The 22874-nt window shown below is 46.7% G+C and overlaps 1 protein-coding gene across 3 annotated transcripts in view; it reads right to left on the bottom strand.

The window, feature by feature from the left end:
• Window positions 1-22874, bottom strand: part of SNX30 (sorting nexin family member 30) — a 72335-nt gene that overhangs the window by 10406 nt on the left and 39055 nt on the right. For all 3 annotated transcript variants that reach the window (XM_010843592.1, XM_010843594.1, XM_010843593.1), the window contains 4 exons: window positions 22303-22461; window positions 19288-19483; window positions 16439-16638; window positions 4981-5067 (listed from right to left, as the gene is read on the bottom strand). In XM_010843592.1, coding sequence (XP_010841894.1) covers window positions 4981-5067; window positions 16439-16638; window positions 19288-19483; window positions 22303-22461 — 642 coding nt within the window. The remainder of the gene's footprint in view (window positions 1-4980; window positions 5068-16438; window positions 16639-19287; window positions 19484-22302; window positions 22462-22874) is intronic.

Genomic DNA, 22874 nt, shown 5'->3' with positions numbered 1-22874 from the left:
AGAGAATAACAGCAATTTTGTGTTAAGAGGTGAGCTGTACTCTGAAGTAACCAGCTACCGAATTGCCCAACTTTATGGGAGAGGAGGGCCACTGGGGCTTGCGTTCCTCTCATTTTTGTTTCTTTCTGGATGATGTCTCAATTTACCCATGAGCAACAACCAGCATTCCCTCTTATCTCAGTGTTTTGACTTTTTGACTGAGGTACTCTTAGAGGTATTGTCTGGAGGGGTTAGAGATGGAAATATCCAGTGCTTAACGGTTGGGGGCTGCTGTTCACAGCCCACCAAGGAGGACAAAAAACTCTCCAGATAAGACTTCGCTGTTAATTAGGTGCTAAGTCACGTACAACTCTTTTATGACTCTGTGGACTGTATTCTGCCAGGCTCCTCTGTTTATGGGATTATCCTGGCAAGAATACTAGAGAGGGTTGCTATTTCCTTCCCTAGGGAATCATCCCAACCCAGGGATCAAACCTGCATCTCCCCTGGCTCCTACACTGGCAGGTGGGTTCTTCACCACTGAGCACCTGGGAAGCCCCAGATAAGACTTCATGAGACCAAAATTTCTGAAGAGAGGACAAGGCTGCGTTCTTCTTATTGGTTCCCCTAACTCTCATGAGAAGTTCCATTATAGGATATGAGTTATGGAGTGAAGGGGGAAGGGTAACACAGGATGAGATAAAGCATATATCTGTGTTAGAGAGCAGGGCGGGAATGTGAGTTCACTCAGCATTCACTGAGAAATGTATCACTGAGCTCTTTCCATGAAACAGGCATTGCTCGGCCCTACATATAAATCTCTAAGTTTCCTTCTCAGAGGTAGGCTGGAGACATCATATTATCTGTTCCCATGATGACAGTAGGTGAATAAAGTCCTCAAATATTACATAAGGCAGACATGACCCCAGTACTGGGGGAGAGAGGGGACTCACGGCTGCTGGGGGACAGGTGCCAGGACCAAGGACAGAGTCAATTCGAGACAGCTGTCTTCTCAGTCACATGCTGCTAACTGAAAAACGGGCAGAGCTTCCTAACTGGCGCCATGTGAACGACAGCAATACTGGTCCCCCCAGCCCCCAAGGAAGTCAGAGCTGGCCACCTCCAGTTTCAAGCAATCTGGTCTTCAATCCCAATGTTCCATACAAATATTTTCATTTTCTATGTGACCTGTGAAATGGAAGAGAAGTTGAGAAAACACTGAGGCAGGGTAAAGTTTGAGAAGAGACTACTGAATTTGGCAAATATTCAGTAAGAATGCTTTAAAAAAAAAATAGATAAAAAGAAGCAAACTTCAGAGAATGGCTGGTGAGGAGGGAAAAATGAGCGCCCAAGATGTGTGGAGAGCGGACACACTGAGGAGGGGAGCCCTGGGCTCACATGCACGATGGCTTAATGGACGGCCAGACACAGGCTGAAGAGCCAAAGACAGGCCCAGGTTCTCCCCCCAAGTCGCTCCAGCATCAGCCACACATCTTCCAAAAGCAGGAAGCCTCCCCCTCAATGAAGCAAAGGTTGCTGGGAGCCCTTGCAGTGGGGATAAAGGGCTCCAACTTGGGAACCAGACATATCGGGGGTCCAATTCACCATGTGTGAGCTTTTGTGGGTGGGTCACATAAGTCCCCTGAGCCCTGGCTGCTCATCTGTAAGGTGGGAACCCCCTTGATAGAAGGCTGTTGTAGGAATTAAACAACGGAGGTGACAGAGCCCTTCCCTGCTGTGGTGCATTACTCTAGCTTCCTAAACCAGGCTGAGGTCATGGCTCCTGTGGAGAGAACTGGGAGTCATCAGGCGTGCCTCTCCTCACTCACCAGAGGTATCTGGAAACAACAGATATTCCTACAGAACTCTCAGGCCTACGGAGCTCCATATTCAGAAGTCCCCCGTTTCTATCTGCTATTTCAGAACTGGAGTTCTTGCTACCCACTGGCACATCCCCCTCATTCCAGAATGTTCACCATTCTGGTGGTTCTAAGAATTTGTAAAGGCCCACTGCCTTTGAGAGGCTTGTCCAAGTGGCCTCCAGCGCCCCTTCCCCTCCTCACCTGCGCTCACCCTGAGAAGTGGCACATCTTGCCTTCTGCTCCATCCACGTCCGCACCACACGCCTCCCCCCATGATGGTGCTACCTACTTCCAACAGCCTCTGGAAGGATCCAGTATCAGGCTTCAGTGGGTCGGGGCCTGAAACAGCCCCTCTCTTTCCCTTTTAACCTTTCATAAAACATTTTCTCTTGGCATCCCTTCTTTTTTAATTTTTTGAATCAACGTGTGACTATATACGCATTTGAAGAGAGTCAAACGCAGAATACCTGGTCCCCCAGGGTTTGCCCTCACAGGAGTCCACATTAGAGTGTGCATGCTTCCCGACCAGTTTTAAATGCAATTCCTCAGGCCCCCTCTGTTTCCACTAACAGCTTTGATAGCTTCTAAGGAAGGGCAAATTGTCCGTGGTCCTGACAGAGGCAGCAAAAAGCAGTCAGCTCCCTCCCTGCTCAGAGCCTTTCATTTCTCCAAATTAAAATCAAAATTAAAATAAGGAAGCCAAGTCTGCACAACCAAAGCTCCACTTGCCTGAGAATAAACCACCTCAGGGTCTGCAGACTTTCCTTCACCTAAAACCAAAACAATCTTTAAATTCTACGATACAAACATTTTCCTCCATTCCAGAGGCCTCATCACTGCCTGCCCCCAGCACAGCATACGCCAAGAAGCCACAGCCACCAGGCTCCCATCCACCCGGCCAACAGCCGGAGTCACAGGGCTCAGTCCTCTGTCCAAAGGCATCCATCCACACCCCTGTGAAATCCCAGTGAGGGACACTGAGACCCAAGAGGCCAACCCCTTCTCCTGGGTTACAGAGAAGTGGTCAGTTTTCAACACCTCTCCGTGGCTTCACATAAAATCAATTTTGCCTCACTCTTCGGAGCAACCTTTCAAGACTTCACCTCAAAAGGAAGTCAGCCCCCAGACTCCCTCAGATCTTCTGTTTTCCAGCCCAAACCCAGCCTCCCTGTGAGAACCCCCCATCTTCAGGTGGGAGTCCTTTCCTTGCCTACAGCCCTGGGATGGATCTGTGAGCAGTCTTGCTCCCACGACAGTTACCAACAGTAGAACCTGTTGAGTCCTGGGGGAATATCAGCCCTGACCCGCTTCCTGAAAGCCTGGCTCTTTTCTCACCAACAGCAGCTCTGGAAAGTGAAGTTCAAACGTAAGACATTAAACAGAACACAGCCAAACCTTAAGCTCCTCATTTCCCACAGCAGCTGTCTCTCTGTTGCGGGGACATCTGGGAGGCGTGGGGACGCAGGGGACACTTTGGGACACAAGGAAACAATGCCCCCAACAGTGCACTCAGAAAAAGAATTTTAATAATTAAAAAAAAAAAAAAATAAGTGGCAACAAACCTGGAAAACGAAGTTCTCATTCAGCATTCCTGCTAGAAGCATGGGGAGCCAGTCGACAACAGAGGACCCACCAGCAGAGCATCTGTTATTGCATCAGACACTCAACTGATTCTCCCATCTTCACAGCAATCACATGGATGAATCCCACAGAGGCTGGTGAGCAAACCCAGTCTGAGCTGGGAGACAGAGTGGGGATTCAAACCCAGGGCCATCTGATTCCAATCCTATGCTCCGCCTACCAAATGGTGGTTGATTGAACAGGCCGCCAACCAAGCCCTCCACGCTCCACCAAAGCAGCGGCTGCTCCAGACCCCAAACTGGAGACGCAATTTCAGCTGACCCCGCTGTTGATTACACTTACCTGTGTTGTTAAATATCACCATTGCTATATGAGAAGCAAGTTCACTTTGGAGTGGCTCAGAATCCCACAAGACAGAGGGAAGACAGACACTGAGCCCTTCCCCGCCATGCTGTGCTTAGGGTGCAGGAATGTTTGGAACCTCCAGATTGGAAAGAAACCCTTCCCCTTTTTGGAAGAACTCTTGTGGCCAAGAGAATGAGTCGGATGGGTGAGCGAGTGATGCTCCGGGGAGGTGAGAGCAACAGCAGCAGGAAGATTTCAACACCCACTGGGAGGAGAGAAGTCACCCAGGCCAGCACAAAGGGTAGAGCACAAGGCCCGAGCCCCACAGCTGAGCTGGGTGGGACGCGGGAGCCAGAACAGCAGCGTCCTCTGCTCCCGGGCGGGTGTGACCCGCAGGCAGCCCGCGATCCCGGGCACAGTCAGCACTTAATTCTGCCTATTAGTCATACCCTTTAGTTCCTGCCTTTGGTAAGGCGCCACCCCAAATCGGGCTGAACATCTACCAGAAGACAAAACTGGCCTCTGAGAAAGCTTGCACGGGGTGCTGAGTGGGTAGGACGGCTGATAGAACTATTTAAGTGACATCTTTTAAAGTGGATTTTCAGCTTCCAAGCTGGACTAGAGGCAGAACTTGTTCTCTCTCCTTCCATCCCTCACCAGGAAAAGTGACTTCTGTACTTATATTTAGAAGCTGAATTGTTAAGAGTGAGATTTTTAAATACAGTATCCCTTGTCATTCTTTTAAATGAGACTGAGACGTGGGCTCAGCAGGCTGCATGTGTTCCAGAAAATCAGAGGAGCAGCTTGGAGCTGGCCAGCGGGACCGGCAGCTGCAGACAAAGGGCAGCTGGGCACACAGCACTTTAATAGTGTGCCTCTCAGCTTCGGTGCTTTTGGGTGGGTTACAGTTTTGACAACACTGATCTAGACTGTTCTCCTTTCTCCTCGGTCCCATTTCATAGACAGGAACTGCCTCTGAATTGCGGAGCTGGAAACCTCAAAAAAAAAAAAAAAAAAAAAAATCCCAGGAAAGAGTAAGAAAAAGCTCAACTCTCAATGTACATCAGACATAAAAGGGAGCAAAAAGAGGAAAAGGACAGCACCAACCCCATCCAGCTGGCACTGGTCACTATGGTCATCCCGATCAGGGGACGTGCATTCACCTGGCGCAGCTGTGGGGTGCCGCAGCCCGCCCGCCCCGGGGTCCCCTGACCTTGGGCCGCTCTTCCTTCTTCAGGGCCACGGCTTCCAGTTTGGTTTCGTACTCGGCTTGCACTTGGTCCCTCTTCTTCAGCACACTCTGTGGGCGGGAGAAAGGGAGGCATGAGCACGCCACTGCTTCTGCACCCCGTACCTGCCCAAACCACCGCCACAAGCTCCCAGGATGGTCTGGCTGCAGCTGTCATGGGCTCTGTGCTCCTAGGACTGTCTGGTCGTAGCTGACATGGGCTCTGGAGAGAGCAGTGGAGGAGGGAGAGCAGAATCGTGCTTAGAGAGGGAGCTTTCCAGCACAGTAACTCAGCCTGATGCTCAGTCACAGAATCCCCGGGAAGGGTGGGTGGGGGGAGCAGTGCCCACTCCATGGGTATGTGGATGAGGGGACCCTCAGCCCCACTGTGCACAGAGACCTCAGCTGTGCCGGGACATGGAGCCTGGCAGGTGCCCAGGTGGGATGTTGTCTGAACTGTTAATGGAAAAGTCTAAGGAGAGTTCTTGTCTCTTTAATTCATTGAGTTGACCCCTGATGGACTGATCTGCTCATTGATCCACTATTAGCCACATATCTGTCCTCCACTCTGGGTCGGGTACTTGAAGAGCAAAGATACACAGCTCAGACCTGAGGGTTCTGTCTATGGGAGACGTGTGGACATGGAACAAGGATGCTTGTGCTCAAAGATCCATGGATGAGGCCAGAAGCCCTGCAACCACATGGGGAGACTGCCAGACCCAGGCTGGACGGGCACAGGGGCCAGCCTGGGCGGAATTAGGGGGAGGCAAGCCAGGCGCCCAGGATACAAACTCTAAGGAGACACTCAGTCCTGGGTCTGTGCAAGTTCAAGGCTGGCACCCGAGTGTGAGTCCCTAAACTTATGCCCTGGGCGCCTCCCTCTGTCTCTGCCGCTCAGATCCCAGCAGGTAGAACAGAAAAGCTTACGGTCAACCTTCTAGAAAAGCATGTTTCATCCAAAGGTTTCTTTTTCTTCTTTTAGTAGAACCACAAGTGGCAAACCAAGAGTAACAAGAACTTTCTTTGCCACTGACGCAGAAGCTTCTAATCTCTGAGTTTCTAATCTCCTGTTCTCCAGCAGAGCATGGGGTCCGGTGGGAGGGGGCCATTCCTCGGCCACCGCAGCGGACACATTCAGTTGTACAACGTGCTGAAACGTGATGAGCGACTGAGTCACTGACAACACTCTGGGGACAACCTTCTCATGGAAGGTGTCAACATGGGGAACCCCAAGTCTCCCCTAAGTATTTACCTGGAGAAGTGTTTCTCCATGAGAAGTGTTTCACCACGAGAAGAACATGAGATGAAACCTGTAATAGCTTCGCTTTTCATTGTTTTGCTGTCAGCTTTCTTGTAGGTGCTCTGAGGTCTCCTCCCCACACTCATCAGCCTCTGGGCCTAGAGCCTTCTGCTATGATGGAGAGGATCCACGACCTGCATGGACCAGCTCAGCAGCTGCTGGCCCACATGCCAACTGAGCTCCTGAAATGCGGCTGGTGTGACTGAGGGACTGGATTTAAATCTTTATTTAATTTTCCTTAATTTGAGTTTAAATTGAAACAGCCACCAATGGCAAGTGGCTGTCGTACTGGACGGGACAAATCTATAAAGTAAACACAAAAGAACAAAAAAGCCAGGGCTCCTTTCTAGAAGTCACAGAGCCGAAAGCATTCTAAATCCACTGGTCTCGTATGAGCAGTAGCTGCTCTCTGTGGGGACACAAACGTGGTTCCCTGGGGGCCAGGAGGACAGGGCTGGGGGGTGTTGTTGAGGAGCCCGGTTCTGCCTTGCACTCCCTTCACAGGATGCCTCACGTGGTCTGGGGAAAAGCACGTGTATTCAGGCTAGGAACAGGCTCCACAAACGATGAGTTGTTCCAATGACACACCCCTGTCAGTGTGGCAAGAAACTCCCAGCAAAGCTAGAAATGCTCTTAAACGCCTTCCAAACACAGTAAGCACGGTGCGGCACGCTCCCAGCCCTCAGTTCTGCTGAGAGAGTCTCAAGTCTCTCTGATGAAGTTGCCTAGGCCCTCAGGCAGGGAGAGATGGTGACAGGAGTCCTGTCAACTCCACTCAGCTCAGTGCGTGGCCTCTCCCCTGCCTCAAGGCAGACGAGGGGGCCCAAGACTCAGCCGCACTCCCTTCCTTCCTCAGGCCTGCCCTGGCGCCAAGGAGAGCTAAGGGCTCTTTCTCTTCAGCTGCTGCCAGTCCAGAGCAACCCGGACGCGGCCTTCTCCTGAAGCCTGAAGAGGGGCTCTGGGCTAACGCCCCTACCTCACTGGACTGCAGAAACAAACTCGTGACAACCACAAAAGCTCAGAACTCTGCGGAAGTGAAAGGGTGCTATCTCCGCTCTACAGGCAAGAACGCTGAGGCACCACAAAGAGACCTGGCTGAGGCCACACCACCAGCTAAGAGCACAGTGGTGACTCACTCGGGCTTCTCTGCTGAATTCCAGAGTGCGTGGTTCCCCAGCCTGCCAGCCAGCCAGCCAGGGCAACCTGTTCCGAATCAAGATAAACTGCTGAAGACTACCGTCCTTGTGGGAGCACCTTCGCACACCATGGGCGGTGGTCTGAAGGGACTGGCCTCCCTCCCCAAACAGCACAGGCTCTGCCAATAGACCCGGCCACGCTGGCCTCTGGTTGAGGGGGTCTCAGCCTACAACCGAGTGAAAGGGCCTTCAAGATACTGGGTCAGCATCTGCAGAGAAGTTTCTCCAGCACTGAGTGATGGGCAAAAGGCTTTTCCCCTCTGATGCCAGTGGATGGGGGGATACATGCTTCCCACCCTGTGTCCTTCTGCCCCGGGTCTGCACGGCCATCCCCACCCCATTTCTGTCTTGCCATAACGTCTCTTCATTTACCCACGTGCTGGAGATACGGCAGAGAGCAAATTACACAGAACCCTCGCCTTCGTGGAGCTTACGTTCCAGGGAGGAGGCAGACAATACACAGATAAAATATAATCAGCATAAGAGTCTGGAAGGTAATGCTGGGTGTTCAGGAGGAGAAACAAAAACAGAAAGGAAGATGTGGGGCACTGAGGGTTTGGGAGATGGTGAATCGCACACGGGGTGGCCAGGGAGGACCTCGATGAAAGCAGACTTTTAATCAGAGACACGGAGTAAAGCTCTCTCAATGCTATATATAGATCTAACATAGAGCATTTCATCATGATTTCGAAATGGGCCCAGTAACCTGGAACTTCACTACTTCTCTTTTCAAATGCAGAGGGGGAAAAATGACTCCTTATTTTAATAAATAAATTGCAAGAAAGAAAGTGAAGTTGCTCAGTCATGTCCGACTCTCTGCGATCCCATGGACTGTAGTCTACCAGGCTTCTCTGTCCATGGGATTTTCCAGGCAAGAGTAGTGGAGTGGGTTGCCATTTCCTTCTCCAGGGGATCTTCCTGACCCAGGGATCGAACCCAGGTCTCCTGCATTGCAGGCAGATGCTTTACCCTCTGAGCCATTGCAAAGAAAAATAAATAGAGGGAGAGGTATTCTTAAAATACTTAAGAACTATATCAAGCAATGTATGGGTTTGATTTATATCCCACTTTGGAAAAAGCCTAGAAACAGTGCCTGAGACAACTGGGGAAACTGAACACTAACTGGATATTTGAGGAAATATTAAGGAAAAAAATATCTATTTAAGTGTGACACTACAAAGCTAGTGGAGGTGATGGAATTCCAGTTGAGTTATTTCAAATCCTAAAAGATGTTGTGTAAGTGCTGCACTCAATATGCCAGCAAATTTGGAAAACTCAGCAGTGGCCACAGGACTGGAAAAGGTCAGTTTTCATTCCAATCCCAAACAAAGGCAATGACAAAGAATGCTGAAACTACCACACAATTGCACTCATCTCACACGTTAGTAATGCTCAAAATTCTCCAAGCCAGGCTTCAGCAATACGTGAACTGTGAACTTCCAGATGTTCAAGCTGGTTTTAGAAAAGGCAGAGGAACCAGAGATCAAATTGCCAACATCTGATGGATCATCAAAAAAGCAAGAGAGTTCCAGAAAAACATCTATTTCTGCTTTATTAACTATGCCAAATCCTTTGACTGCATGGATCACAATAAACTGTGGACAATTCTGAAAGAGATGGAAATACCAGACCACCTGACCTGCCTCTTGAGAAACCTGTATACAGATCAGGAAGCAACAGTCAGAACTGGACATGCAACAACAGACTGGTTCCAAGTAGGAAAAGGAGTACGTCAAGGCTGTATATTGTCACCCTGCTTATTTAACTTCTATGCAGAGTACATCATGAGAAACGCTGGACAGGAAGAAGCACAAGCTGGAATCAAGACTGCCAGGAGAAATATCAATAACCTCAGATATGCAGATGACACCACCCTTATGGCGGAAAGCGAAGACTAAAGGGCCTCTTGATGAAAGTGAAAGAGGAGAGTAAAAAACTTGGCTTAAAACTCAACATTCAGAAAACTAAGATCATGGCATCTGGTCCCATCACTTCATGGCAAATAGATGGGGAAACAGTGGAAACAGTTGCTGACTTTATTTTTTGGGGCTCCAAAATCACTGTAGATGGTGATTGCAGCCATGAAATTAAAAGACACTTGCTCCTTGGAAGGAAAGTTATGACCAACCTAGACAGCATATTAAAAAGCAGAGACATTACTTTGTCCACAAAGGTCTGCCTAGTCAAGGCTATGGTTTTTCCAGTAGTCATGTAAGAGTTAGACTCTAAAGAAAGCTGAGTGCAGAATTGATGCTTTTGAACTGTGGTGTTGGAGAAGACTATTGAGAGTCCCTTGGACTGGGAGGAGATCCAACCAGTCCATCCTAAAGGAGATCAGTCCTGGGTGTTCATTGGAAGGACTGATGTTGAAGCTGAAACTCCAATCCTTTGGCCACCTGATGCGAAGAGCTGACTCATTTGAAAAGACCCTGATGCTGGGAAAGATTGAGGGCAGGAGGAGAAGGGGATGACAGAGGATGAGATGGTTGGATGGCGTCACCAACTCAATGGACATGGGTTTGGGTGGACTCTGGGAGTTGGTGATGGACAGGGAAGCCTGGCATGCTGTGGTCCACGGGGTCACAAAGAGCCAGACATGACTGAGCAACTGAACTGAACTGAATAATGTGGTCCTTTTTCTTTTTTAAAAGAACGTTTGGGGACTTCCCTGGTGGTCCAGTGGTTAAGACTTCACCTTTCAAAGCAGAGTGTATGGTTTCAATCCCTGGCTGGGAAGCTGAGATCCCACATGCTACATGGTCAAAAAACCCCAAAATATAAATAGAACCGATATTGTAACAAATTCAATAAAGACTTTTAAAAATGATCCGCATTAAAAAAATTTTTTAAAGAATGTTTGTATTTTAGAGATATGTATTTTTGTACGAAATGATGTAATGCCTGGGATTTGGTTTAAAATAAGCCAGGGGGTGGGGGCTGGGAGCAGGTGGGAGGAGAGCTAGAATAAGACAGAGCGTGAGTGGGCGAGTGTTGGAGCAGGCTAATGGGTACATGGAGGCATACCTCCACTTTACTTTTGGACACGTTTGAGCATTTCTATAATAAAAAAGTTAAGCAATGGAAACATAATACGTGTCATCCAAAATGTTTACAGAGCAAACTAGTAACAGCTATTAAACAAAAGCATCAGGAAATTAGATCACAGATACTCGGCAGGCCAACACGTTTGTTCAGGTTTTTTTATACCATCTTACGGAAAAACCCAAAGTTACGGAAAACCCGAATGAACTTTTTTGGCCGACCCAGTACATCCTGTGGTTTGGCTCTCGGCATCTGCACTGGATGTTTTCCAAAGTGCCATGGTGGTCAGGATCAACCGGAAAGCCCGACACCCAGGAAACAGGAACGCCTCCCCTTAAGGAGGCTGTGGGTTCACAGACGTGGGGGCGGAGGAAAATGCAGTCCAAAGGCAGCCCCGGTGCAAATGGTCAGCAGCTATCCCGAAGGCTCCCAGGGTCCGGAAAGTTTTTAAGCATCAAATCCTTTTGCAAGAGGTGAAATGGGATTGAGAGAGTAAATGAGAGCAGCACATTTCCCTAGAGGCAAGAAAATCAGTCTGAATTTGACCTGGTGACATAATGTGTGATTAAATGGCCACACTTAAGTCGCCCTTCCCAACACGCTCTTTTTCACCCATTCCTTCTTTGATGACAGACCACCTGTGAGTTCAATTTTCTAGGACAATGTTGCTAATACTAAAACCACACATCATGCCTTCATTTTAAACAATATTTGTTACAGATAATTTGAAAAATAAAGAAAAATGTAGAGGAGGGGGTTAAGCATCAACCACCTCATCTTTCAGGCACGGCCTGCAACATGTCTTATCTTCACTTCCAGTCTTTTCTCTTGAATGCCTCTGATGCCCCCCCATTTCTCTGTTTTCTCTTCCTGTTTTTCAGATATTGGATCTGAAATATTAGATGTCTGGTCTGGTCCTCTCATTTTTACATATTTTTCTCTCCAATCCTCCATCTGTCTTCTTGTTTCATTTTATAGTCATTTCCGTAAACTGTTCTTCTAACTCTCCTGTTTGTGGGTTTTTTTTTTTTTTTCCATTTCTATCCTGATCGTCATTCCATGAGCTCTTTGCTTATTCTCTGGAACTTTAAAAATGCTTGTTTTATACCTGTGACATCTCTTTCTGAAGACATCAGTGAGTTTTTTTCCCGGAAAAGTTCTTCTCCCTCAGTGATGTTTATGTTTTTCCTTCTTTGTATTTACTTGTATTCACATTAGAAGCTTCCCTTAAATATTTGGTGAGCCTTTTCTGCACACTCGCCCAAGAGGAAACACTAAAAACTGGCTGAAAGTTCTCTGATATTGAGGGCTTCCTGACAGTTCTCTACAGGGACTCTGCTGGGTCCTTTCATTGAGGATTCCCTCTGCCACTAAATATCAGTATATTCTAGTCTCTTCTCCCAGCCTGTTTAGATTTTTCTAAAAGGCCCTCCAACTCTACCAGGAAAGACAACCAAGAGTTTCAACATTTAGTGACCTTTTGCTCTTGATTTTAGGATTTCAGTCCCCACCCTCAACTGTGCCTGGCGTCCCTTGGAGCAGAGACCCTCTATGGGGACTTTCCCAGTGGCTCAATGGGTAAAAAACCCACCTGCAATGCAGAAGATACAGGAAACGTGGGTTCGATCCCTGGGTTGGGAAGATCCCCTGGAGGAGGAAAATGGCTACACACTCCAGTATTCCTGCCTGGAGAAGCCCATGGACAGAGGAGCCTGGCGGGCTACAGTCCACGGAGTCGCAAAGAGTCGGACACGACTGAGCGACCAAGCGTGTGCAGCAGAGAATACACCTCCAGTTCTGCCCAAGTGGCGAAGGGACAGTGCCCCAGTGTTTGGAAGGAGGACAGAACCGGAAGCTCTAATTGCTTCTTAAACAGACTCCTGCTCAACCCTTGTCTTCAGCTCCCTCTTTCCCACAGTCCCAGGGGTAGCTGGTGCTGTCCACTCCTCACCTTTCTGAAGGAGTCCACAGTGTAAACTAGGTGGCTTCTCAGTTTTCCCCACAGTCAGCGTAAGCAGCTCTGAGTCACCTGAGTCTCTATCACCTCTCAATTCGCTTTTGGTTCCTAATTGTACTGCTGCTGTTTCCCTTCCTGCTGCTCTTCCCTCCCACCATACCCTCCTCGCCCCCTGGACTTAAGCCTTAAAGAAAAAAAAAATCATTCTGGAGTCATTTTGATTGTATGAAAAGAGGAAGTTTCAATATGTATCCAGTCAGCCCTAACTGGGAATCTCAGAGTTTTGATTTTTATATTTTTCTAAATTTAAAAATATTTGAGATCATTATATACTTTGATACATTCCTAATTCTTCACATTTTCAAGAAATCAGGCCCTCAAGCCTATAGTCACTTTTGTTTAGGAAGGAGGACTTTCTTTCCCTCAAATCAGCCTTCTAGAAAATCTCTTTTTTAGGTTTTGAAAGGCACCCTAAGTGGGCAACCTAAAAGCATAGACTAGTCACTTGACTCATTAGCTCCACCTCGTGGTCTCTGGGGGAATACACGCATAGGCCAAAGAAATCATCAGACTGGACCTGGACTTTATCATAGTAAGTGAAGTTTAAGTCAGACAGAGAAAGATAAATATCATATGTAGAATCCAATTTTTAAGAAATGATACACATGAACTTACAAAACAGAAACATACATATATATCAAAAACAAACATGGTTAACAAAAGGGAAATGTGGTGATCAGGAGCTTGGGATTAACATGCATACACTACTATATATAAAATAGATAACCAAGAAGCACCTAGTGTATAGCACAGGGAACTCCACTCAGTATTCTGTAATAACTTACATGGGGGAAGGTCTGAAACAGAATGAATGTACGTATAACTGAATCACTTTGTTGTACACCTGAAACAAACACAGCATGGAAAAATCAACTATCTTCCAAAAAATTTTTTTAAGAAAAATTAAAGTCAAAAAATCATATGGCAATGAAATAATCAGAATTTTTAAAACAAGCTGTCTTCCAACCCAAACTTCGTAGCTACATCTTACACCTTGAATCACGATGGCAGTGACTTCCACATTATTAATTCATATGGTCACTGCTTATCAAGCTCTTTCTAACAGTTGTTTCTCTTGGCTTCACTAAGGTCCTCCTCTACTCTTTCTCATATTACACTGACCATTCCTTCTCAGGCTCCTTCCTCCTACTCGTCCACCCCCCTAATTAGGCGTTAGACCGCTAAATACTGGAAGATACAAGGAACACTCCTGGACTATTTGCCTCAGTCTCATCTCACCAGATGATCGCCCCAACTCTCATAGATTTAAATGCCATCTATAAACAAATGACTCCCAAATTTCTATTCCTTCTGAACTCATAACCAGCTGCCATGACAGCTCTACTTTAATGTCTGATAGGCACTTTTTAAAAACTCAGTATGGCCAAAACAACTTGATTCCCAACTGTTCTTCTCCAAACTTCCCCACCTCACTAAACAGGACCACTATCAACACAGTTGCTGAAGCCCAAAACGCAGGAGTCATCCTCGATTCCCTCATTTCTCACTTCACATTAACGGAGCCGCAAGTCTAGCTGGTCCTGCACACAAAATACACCCCAAGTCTGCTCACTTCCCCAAGCTCTACCACTCAGTTATCTGCTACTCAGCTCCCTGCAACAGTTTGCTGATGGTCTCTGGACCTTTATCTCTCTCTCCCTCTCCCTGACCCTTTCTCTCCACAATCCATTCTTCATTATTATAGCACTAACTGTCTTCTTAAAAGTGCAAACCATAGCCTGTCATTTCCCTGCATGAAACCAAATGGCTGGTCTTTTATTCCTAAGAACAAAATCCAGACTTACAGACTGTGACCTTTAAGATACTACCGTGTATCTCCTCATATCTTATCCTTTACTTATCTGCCCTCCCCACTCCCACCTTGACTTATGTATCCTCCCCACCTCCCACCTTTACTTATCTGACCTCCCCACCTGCCACCCACTCCCTTGCTCAACTGGCTCCACTCACTTTGGCCTTTACCTTATCACTCTCTCCTTTGACTCTTATCTCACTAGTCATCACCAGTACCTCTGAGATAAGCATGCTCTTTGACTTGTAGATAAACCTACTACAAGTTATTAAAAATAACAAGATGGGTGTCATACAATAGTTATATATCTGTAAACATTCCAAACTGCACCACACTGTCAGCTTCAATTAAATATTCGCCGACTACCTTCCATGAATAAGGCAGTGTGAGATATGAAGTATAGGGCCCTTCCCTAACTTTCTTAAATAAAGCTTCTCCAACTCCTGGCCTGGTCATAATGACACCAGTGCTCAAAAAGCACTGCTAGAACTTTGCTAAAGACTCTAACGTGTTCTCTCTCCCAGCCCATCACTCTCATAATCATATTTTATATACACGCTGTGTATAGAATGTGAGCCCATATAAGGGGCTCACCTGCAGATGTCTATAGGCTATTTGAGTCCTGGGCCTGAGGGTAACTTTGGTACCCTTCTCTCTCAAGCTCTGTTCACTCCACAGTGTTCTTGGAAACACACATCTTCAACCACCAATCCAGCACAAGCTGTCTTCTTTGTCCACTGAACATGATCCATCAGTTCCACGTGGCCTCCTAGGGCCCGTTTCCTGTGCTTTCTCTCTGCCTCTGAAGGGGACAGAATGTGCCATGCCACGATGACACTTAAACACAGACAATGTGCACTGCAGCCTTGAAAAGCAGGAACTGATCCAGTTTCTCTTGCCAACAGTAAAGACACGAATATAAGGTGGTTGCTCATTAGAACTGGGACCGTGGAGCAGAGAAAAGGCCCACCCGTGAGCCTCTGCTTCTTTATCTATAAAAATGAGCCAGTTAGCCAAGATAAACCTTGCCCACCAGCACAGGAGTCCCCCGCAGCTACACTCTCCAACTGGTCTAAGTGCAGGCTGGGGCAGTTTCTAACGCAGACATTAAAGCATTTGATCCTGTACCTGAATCTTATCACTTCTGTCCTAAAATTTTACAATGATATGCTTTGGGTTGGTTTTCTGTCCAGTCCTTTTGCTGGGTAATCAACCTGTCCTTTTAATCTAAAGACTTATGCCCTTTGGTTCAGGGAAACTTTCTTGTACTGCTTCTTTCATAATTTTCCTTTCTCAGTTTTCTCTGTTCTTTCCATCAGGAACTCTTATTAGTCGGTGATTGATTAACCTTTGAGATTAATCCTCTGCGTCTTTTATCATTCTTTCACATTTTCAGTATTTTTGCATTTTTGTTCTACTTTCCAACTACATTTTAAGTTTGTTTTACAATACTTTCCAAGATTTCCTCAGCCTCATTTTCCAACCGTGCTCTTCAATTTTATTTTAGCAATCACACTTTAACTTCAAAGAGCTCTAATTATTATTCAATTGTTCTTTTCCCACAACATACTGTTCTTAATCAGATGTTATATCTCAAACTCTCAGAGAACTCTAGCTAGCTCCCCCTCTAAGATTCTAGTAAGAATCTCTTCCAAACTTTCTTTTTTTTTTTTTCATTTAATTCACATACTTGGATTCACCATGTGTTCTTTTTACATGTTCAAGAAAGAGGTCAGTCCACACGTCTGATCCTGCCCATCTAGAAAGAAGGAAACCTAAATGAAGTGAAGTGAAGTGAAGGTCGCTCAGTCGTGTCTGACTCTTTGCAACTCCGTGGACTATACAGTCCGTGGAATTCTCCAGGCCAGAATACTGGAGTGGGTAGCTGTTCCCTTCGCCAGGGAATCTTTCCAACCCAGGGATTGAACCCAGGTCTACCACATTGCAGGCAGATTCTGTACCAGCTGAGCCACCAGGGAAGCCCAATACCACAAGCAAATAGGCAATAACCACTTAGTTACTGGTTAATGACCACAAAGAAAGTACCTGGGTGCACAAGGAGGGAGCCAGCTCACCTTCATGGAGTCAGAGTATAAAATATATTCCCTGAGCACAGGTAGAAAGTCCTCTGTCATGTCATCGGTCAGTTCCTCCAAGGCTGTAGAGCAGTTGCCGATGCAGGCTGACACACCCTCCAGGGGCTCGGCCAGCTCCCCCTCTAAGGCGCTCCACGTGGAGTACACGGGCCCATACTCTCTCAGCTCTACAAGGTACTCTAAAAGGGGAAGAGAAACCAGTTGAGATCTGGCTGGGCAATAAACTGTGGAAAATTCTTCAAGAGATGGGAATACCAGACCACCACCTCACCTGCCTCTTGAGAAACCTGTATGCAGGTCAGGAAGCAACAGTTAGAACTGGACATGGAACAACAGACTGGTTCCAAATAGGAAAAGGAGTATGTCAAGGCTGTATATTGTCACCCTGTTTATTTAACTTCTATGCAGAGTACATCATGAGAAATGCTGGACTGGAAGAAACACAAGCTGGAATCAAGATTGCCAGGAAAAATATCAATAACCTCAGATATGCAGATGACACCACCCTTATGGCAGAAAGCAAAGAACTAAAGAGCCTCTTGATGAGAGTGAAAAAGTTGGCTTAAAACTCAACATTAAGAAAATGAAGATCATGGCATCTGGTCCCATCACTTCATGGCAAATAGATGGGGAAACAATAGAAACATTGGCTGACTATTTTTTGGGGCTCCAAGGTCACTGCAGATGGTGGTTGCAGCCATGAAATTAAAAGACACTTGCTCCTTGGAAGGAAAGTTATGACCAACCTAGACAGCATATTAAAAAACAGAGACATTACTTTGTCAACAAAGGTCCGTCTAGTCAAGGCTATGGTTTTTCCAGTAGCCATGTATGGATATGAGAGTTGGACTATAAAAAAGCTGAGTGTTTAAAGAATTGATGCTTTTGAACTGTGGTGTTGGAGAAGACTCTTGAGAGTCCCTTGGACTGCAAGGAGATCCAACCAGTCCATCCTAAAGGAGATCAGTCCTGGGTGTTCATTGGAAGGACTGATGTTGAAGCTGAAACTCCAATACTTTGGCCACCTGATATGAAGAGCTGACTCATTTGAAAAGACCCTGATGCTGGGAAAAACTGAAGGCAGGAGAAGGGGACGACAGAGGATGAGATGGTTGGATGGCATCACCGACTCAATAGACATGAGTTTGGGTAAACTCTAGGAGTTGGTGATAGACAAGGAGGCTTGGCATGCTGCAGTCCATGGGGTCGCAGAGAGTCAGACACAACTGAGTGACTGAGAAACCAGTTGAGATCTGGCTGGGCAGCAATCACTGGTATTACTGACTCAGTAACTACTGCAGCAAAGAGCTCTCTGAGCATGCTTCCCTTTAAACACAGCACTGATGGTAACAGAATATTTTTTACAATCTCTGTAAGCTAATGTTACAGCTAACATCATAACATCAATCAACTCCACTCCATAGTGGAAATGTCATGCCTTTGGATAATGGGAGCCACTATGCCTTCGGGGGGAAAGTGCTGGGAGTGACATCCACTAAATATCTTCCCCAAAACCTACTCGCCTACCGCTACAGTGAAGCAGTATTTTGACAGGCCATGGAAGCAGAGTTTCATATAGGTTTGGGGGGATGTTTTCAAAAGGAAAAAAAGTAAAAAAAAGAAAATCAGTCACGAGGGAAAAACAATGGAATTTTAGGAAATACTTGATATAAGAAAGTGTGGTCTTACATAGGCAGACTTGCTTTCTCACTCAGGGCTCACCCCAACACCTTGGGCCCATCAGAAGGCGCTTCCCCAGGCAGGCTTCCTGGTCCCCAAAGGCCCAGGAGAGGCGGCAGGACCCAGACCATGAGGTGCCGAGAGGTCATTGTGTTAGTGCGGGCAAGAAGCAGACTCTGGCTCCTGGCCCAGATGCCAGAGGCAGCGTGGCTGCACGTCCTGTCAGGACCCCGACAGTCAGCCCTCTAAAGCCATCTCTAAAACCTGCAGGCCCACATAAGACCAGCAGCAGGTAAAGGAGAATTAAAACACAGAACAGGGGAAAATGTCGTTTTATTTCTCCTCACAAAGAAAAGCTGGCCATCAATTGTCACCAGGATTCTTGCCATTACGATAAAATGTTGCTGCCATTTTTTAGTAACCAATGGACTGAAGCTACCGGGGAATCCTTTCCTACGTTTCACATCACGTGCCAGCGTGATCACTAATACTGTTCACGTGCGTTTGGCCTACACGTGTGGAAGAAGACAAAAGGCCCCCACGTTCTGGGATACAGAAAAGCAAGTGGCCAAGAGACGGGTGGGGATGAAGCAGTGGCAGCAACCAGGAAGGTTAAAGAAAGGCCTCATAGCTCTCAGGAAGAGCGGGCTTGAAATGAAGCCACGGCGAGGCAGGTGAGTCAGTTTCAAGTCTGAAACCTCCTTAGGATCAGAACTTTGGCAAACACAGGCTGTCCTTCTGAACTGCCTTTCTGCCAGAAAAGATACTCAAGTTTAATTTTTAAATGATCGTCCCTATAGATGAGAGAGAGGATGGCATCTAACCATCTCATCCTCTGGTGATGGAAAAAGGGAAGTTGAGCGAGAGATAAAACTAGAAAAGCCTAGCAGCTCAGAGTGGCTGTTTGCCGTGGGGAAATCAAACACAGGATGAAATGCAGGGCCAGGGATGGAGTCCAAAAGTCCCCTCTGGCCTTAACTACCTCCCCCGCTCCGTGTATATACATGTGTGTGTGTTGGTTTTATGGGCGTAGTGTGGCCTGGTGCTGCCACTCCCCTGGTTCAGCAGTTTGATTCTGCCTGGCACACGTGTGCCATTTCTGCAAACGTGGTTCACGGGCCTGATCCAGACCTTGACACAGAGCTCACCTATTTCTTCCTTGATGATCCGCTGGGCTATTCGATCGATGGTTCCCAGCTTGAGCGCAAACGTGTCTAAGTACTCGCCGATGGCTGCGAATTCAAGAGGCCGATTTCTCAGCTTGTAGCCGCCAGCGACATGCTTGACTGACTCACCCACTCGAGTCAGCAATGCCATCCCTTGCTTCTTGTGGGCGTTCAGGTCCTAAGGATGACACACGAAGAGACAGACTCAAAGGGCTCACCCGCTCACACGGCCAGGATTGGGTAAGCCAATTCCTTTAGGAAATGGAGGACACCAAAAATAAGAGACTGGGGTCTTCCCTGGTGGTCTGGTGGTTAAAAGTCCACCTCGTGATGCAGGAGAGGTGGGTTCAATCCCTGGCTGGGGAATTCAGCTCCTATACGCTGCAGTACAACTAAGATGCAACAAAGCCAAATAAATATATTTTTTTAATTATTAAAAAAGCAAAAGAAAAGTAGCTGCGTTAGGTAGGGCGCTAACCACACACACAGACACACACACGTCTCCTCCCCTGCGTCATCGTGGCCACCACGCTCACACCCCCGCACCTGCACACCAGGTCTCTCTCTCCAGAGCTGGACTCCTTCCTTTCCAATAAGGAACACTGACCCTGCACACGTTCCTTTAATCACAACTTTTTTAAAGAGTCCCTTTCTCCTGTACAAAATATCCTAACTTGTCTTTAGGAGCAAAATTCAAGAGCTGAGATTCATTCATTTATACCCAACCGAAGCCACGTAAGGGAAGTAGAGGGTGGGAGGCAGGACGCAGGGACAGGAAAGGCCGTTCGACAAAACCCATCAGTGCTCTGCGATGCCAGAAATCGGGCCAGTGTTTATTCTAGGGAGGAGGAGGACGGGAGTGATTGGGAGCGGGGGCTTCCAGGGTGCTGGAGATTTTCTGTCTTGATACAGGTAGTGATCACAAAGGTGTGTTCATTTGCTGATCACTTACTGAGCTATGATTGGCATACTTTTCTGGACGTGTGTTCTTCTTCAATAACAAAACTGAAGACATTTTAAACATCATTTCATCTTGCTTGGCCCACAAATAAAAACCACACATACAAAAAAAAAAAAAAAAAACCTTCCTCCTTATTTTTCACACAAATTCCTAGTGACCAGGGGTCTAAGCTTTCTCCTGCTTTGTCCCTTTATTCAATAAAAATGATGAAACTTGAAGGCTTGCCTGGATGAAGAACCTGCAATCTGGGTGAAACGGTGTGCTGCACTTCTGGAGAATAGGGGGGACTTCACTTTGTGTTTACTCTGGAAGAACTATGCCTGAGGAGCAGTTCACCAGGAAATACTCTCATTTTTTAAAAAGAACACAAGTTTGAACTGCGGAGGGAAGGCTTCCAGGGAAAAGAGAAGATAAATAAGAATGTCATCCAGGAGGCTGAGTGCCAACTAAGATTTGGCAAAAAGAAAACAAACAAACCACAACATGGGCGGACTTTGGCATGTGGTCCTCACTGTCTGGAGAACGGCATTCCCTCTAAGGTCTTTACGTCAGGTGACGCTGTTTATAAATGTTTCTCAATTTGGGATTTTGAAAAAGGAAACTGGAAAGTCCCTGGACCTCAGCATCCTCGCCGATGTGGGAGGAATTACCTATGGCCTGAATTTGAGACTAGGAGGCATGAGCGTAAACGGATGGGGGGTGGAAGGCAGCTGGCACGAGGGTCTGAACATGAGCTCTCACTTCTGCAGACGGTCAGAGTTGAGCACTCGGGTTCTGGACCAGCTCTGCCAACAGGGGAGTTCCGAGACTAGTCAGGGGGTGGCCACCTGGAGTCTGCTGCAGCCCACAGGTTTTCGGCTGTCATGTTCCCATTGTCATTTGTTTCCAGGAATTTTTTTATTTCCCTTTTTATTTCTTCAGTAACCTTTTCGTTATTTAGAAATGTATTGTTTAATCTCCATGTGTTTGTGTTTTTTACAGCTTTTTTCCCCCTATAATTGATATCTAGTCTCATAGTATTGTAGCCAGAAAAGATGCCTGTTATGATTTCAATGATGTGTGATAATGATTTCAATTTTCTTAAATTTACGGAAGGGGAGACGGCCAACCTGAGTCTGACTATGTAGAATCCAGCACCTGTGTTTGTCCTAACTCTGTCCCTGGCAAGTGCCTGGAAAATGCCCGCCTGCTAGGAACTTGGCTGCAGGTAAGTAATGCTATATTCACTGGAAGGACGGATGCTGAAGCTGAAACTCCAATACTTTGGCCACCTGATGTGAAGAGCTGACTCATTGGAAAAGACCCTGATGCTGGGAAAGATTGAGGGCAGGAGGAAAAGGGGATGACAGAGGATGAGATGGTTGGATGGCATCACCGACTCAATGGACATGGGTTTGGGTGGACTCTGGGAGTTGGTGATGGACAGAGAGGCCTGGCGTGCTGCAGTTCATGGGTTCAAAAAGAGTCGGACACGACTGAGCAACTGAACTGAACTGAACTGAAGTAATGCTAAACTCCTCTTGGTCAGGTGGTCCAATACCCAGGAAAACTGTGGCCTCAGGAGCCACAAAGACCCAGTTTACATCCCAGTGATGCCAGGTGAACTCGTACACACGCCCTGAGCTTCAGTCTCCTCACCCGTGAAATGAGACTCTGAGCCAACACTCACGAAGTTCCTGTGAAAATGTCCTTACCAAACACTCAATGAACATTCTCGCCCTTTCATGCCCACTGTTGATCAGAATGGCCTCATCCGGTAACATCGCTGGTAAGTGTTCAGGAAAACATCTCTGCTTTTGGCAAGTGAAAATAGTCTAACTTTCTCAGCTGCAGCAGGGGGATATTTCTCCTGAACTCTAACACGGAAACCATGCCAGGGCAGATGAGCACCAAGAAAAAACACTAAAGACACAAACCCAGAGCAATTCTATGCCACCCACTAACTACAGGTGTGCCTTGGAGAGATCAGAACAGCTTTTAAGGGAGAGTAGAAAGAATGCTAATTTGGGGGAGGAGTATGAAAGAGTCTGCCTTACCTTGGCCGTAAGGAAAACATTAAAGTGTTCATTGAAGGAGAGCACAGGGTGATCTGTAATTCTTTTCAGGAATTTATCCAAAGCTTTTCTTCTGGTCTCCACAAACTCTTCTGAAAATCGATCCACGACACCTTTCACCACAAACTTCTCAGGAAGTGGCTACAATGACATGAAGAAAAATATTCAGAATAATTGATTGGAAGGTGTAAAGAAAAACTAGGCTAGCAAATAAGTCCTGGGACCCATCCATCAAGAACGGTCTTTCTTAAATCAGTTAGATCTTTATGTAGTCATCAGTATAAACAAGCCTGAGAAAATGCCGGTGGAGTAAAATTACAACCACACTGTCAATTTCATAATAATAAAAAAAATGAAACAGCAGAGCACGGTCTCTGGAACACCAACAATAGTCGGGTAACATCTACCAGTAAATCCAGTTGTTATCTTTACGCCGCTTGATGCACAGGTGACCTAGTGGGAAAGTTAGGGCAAGATAAGAAAGACAGGAAAGGAGCCAGACACAAATCATATTATTTAAATATCTCAAGATTCTACTTCCAGTTCAAGGAATA

This window comes from Bison bison, unplaced genomic scaffold (genome assembly GCF_000754665.1).
Source record: "Bison bison bison isolate TAMUID 2011002044 unplaced genomic scaffold, Bison_UMD1.0 scf7180017864183, whole genome shotgun sequence".
NCBI lineage: Eukaryota > Metazoa > Chordata > Mammalia > Artiodactyla > Bovidae > Bison > Bison bison.
This window is presented reverse-complemented; position numbering and strand designations above follow the sequence as displayed.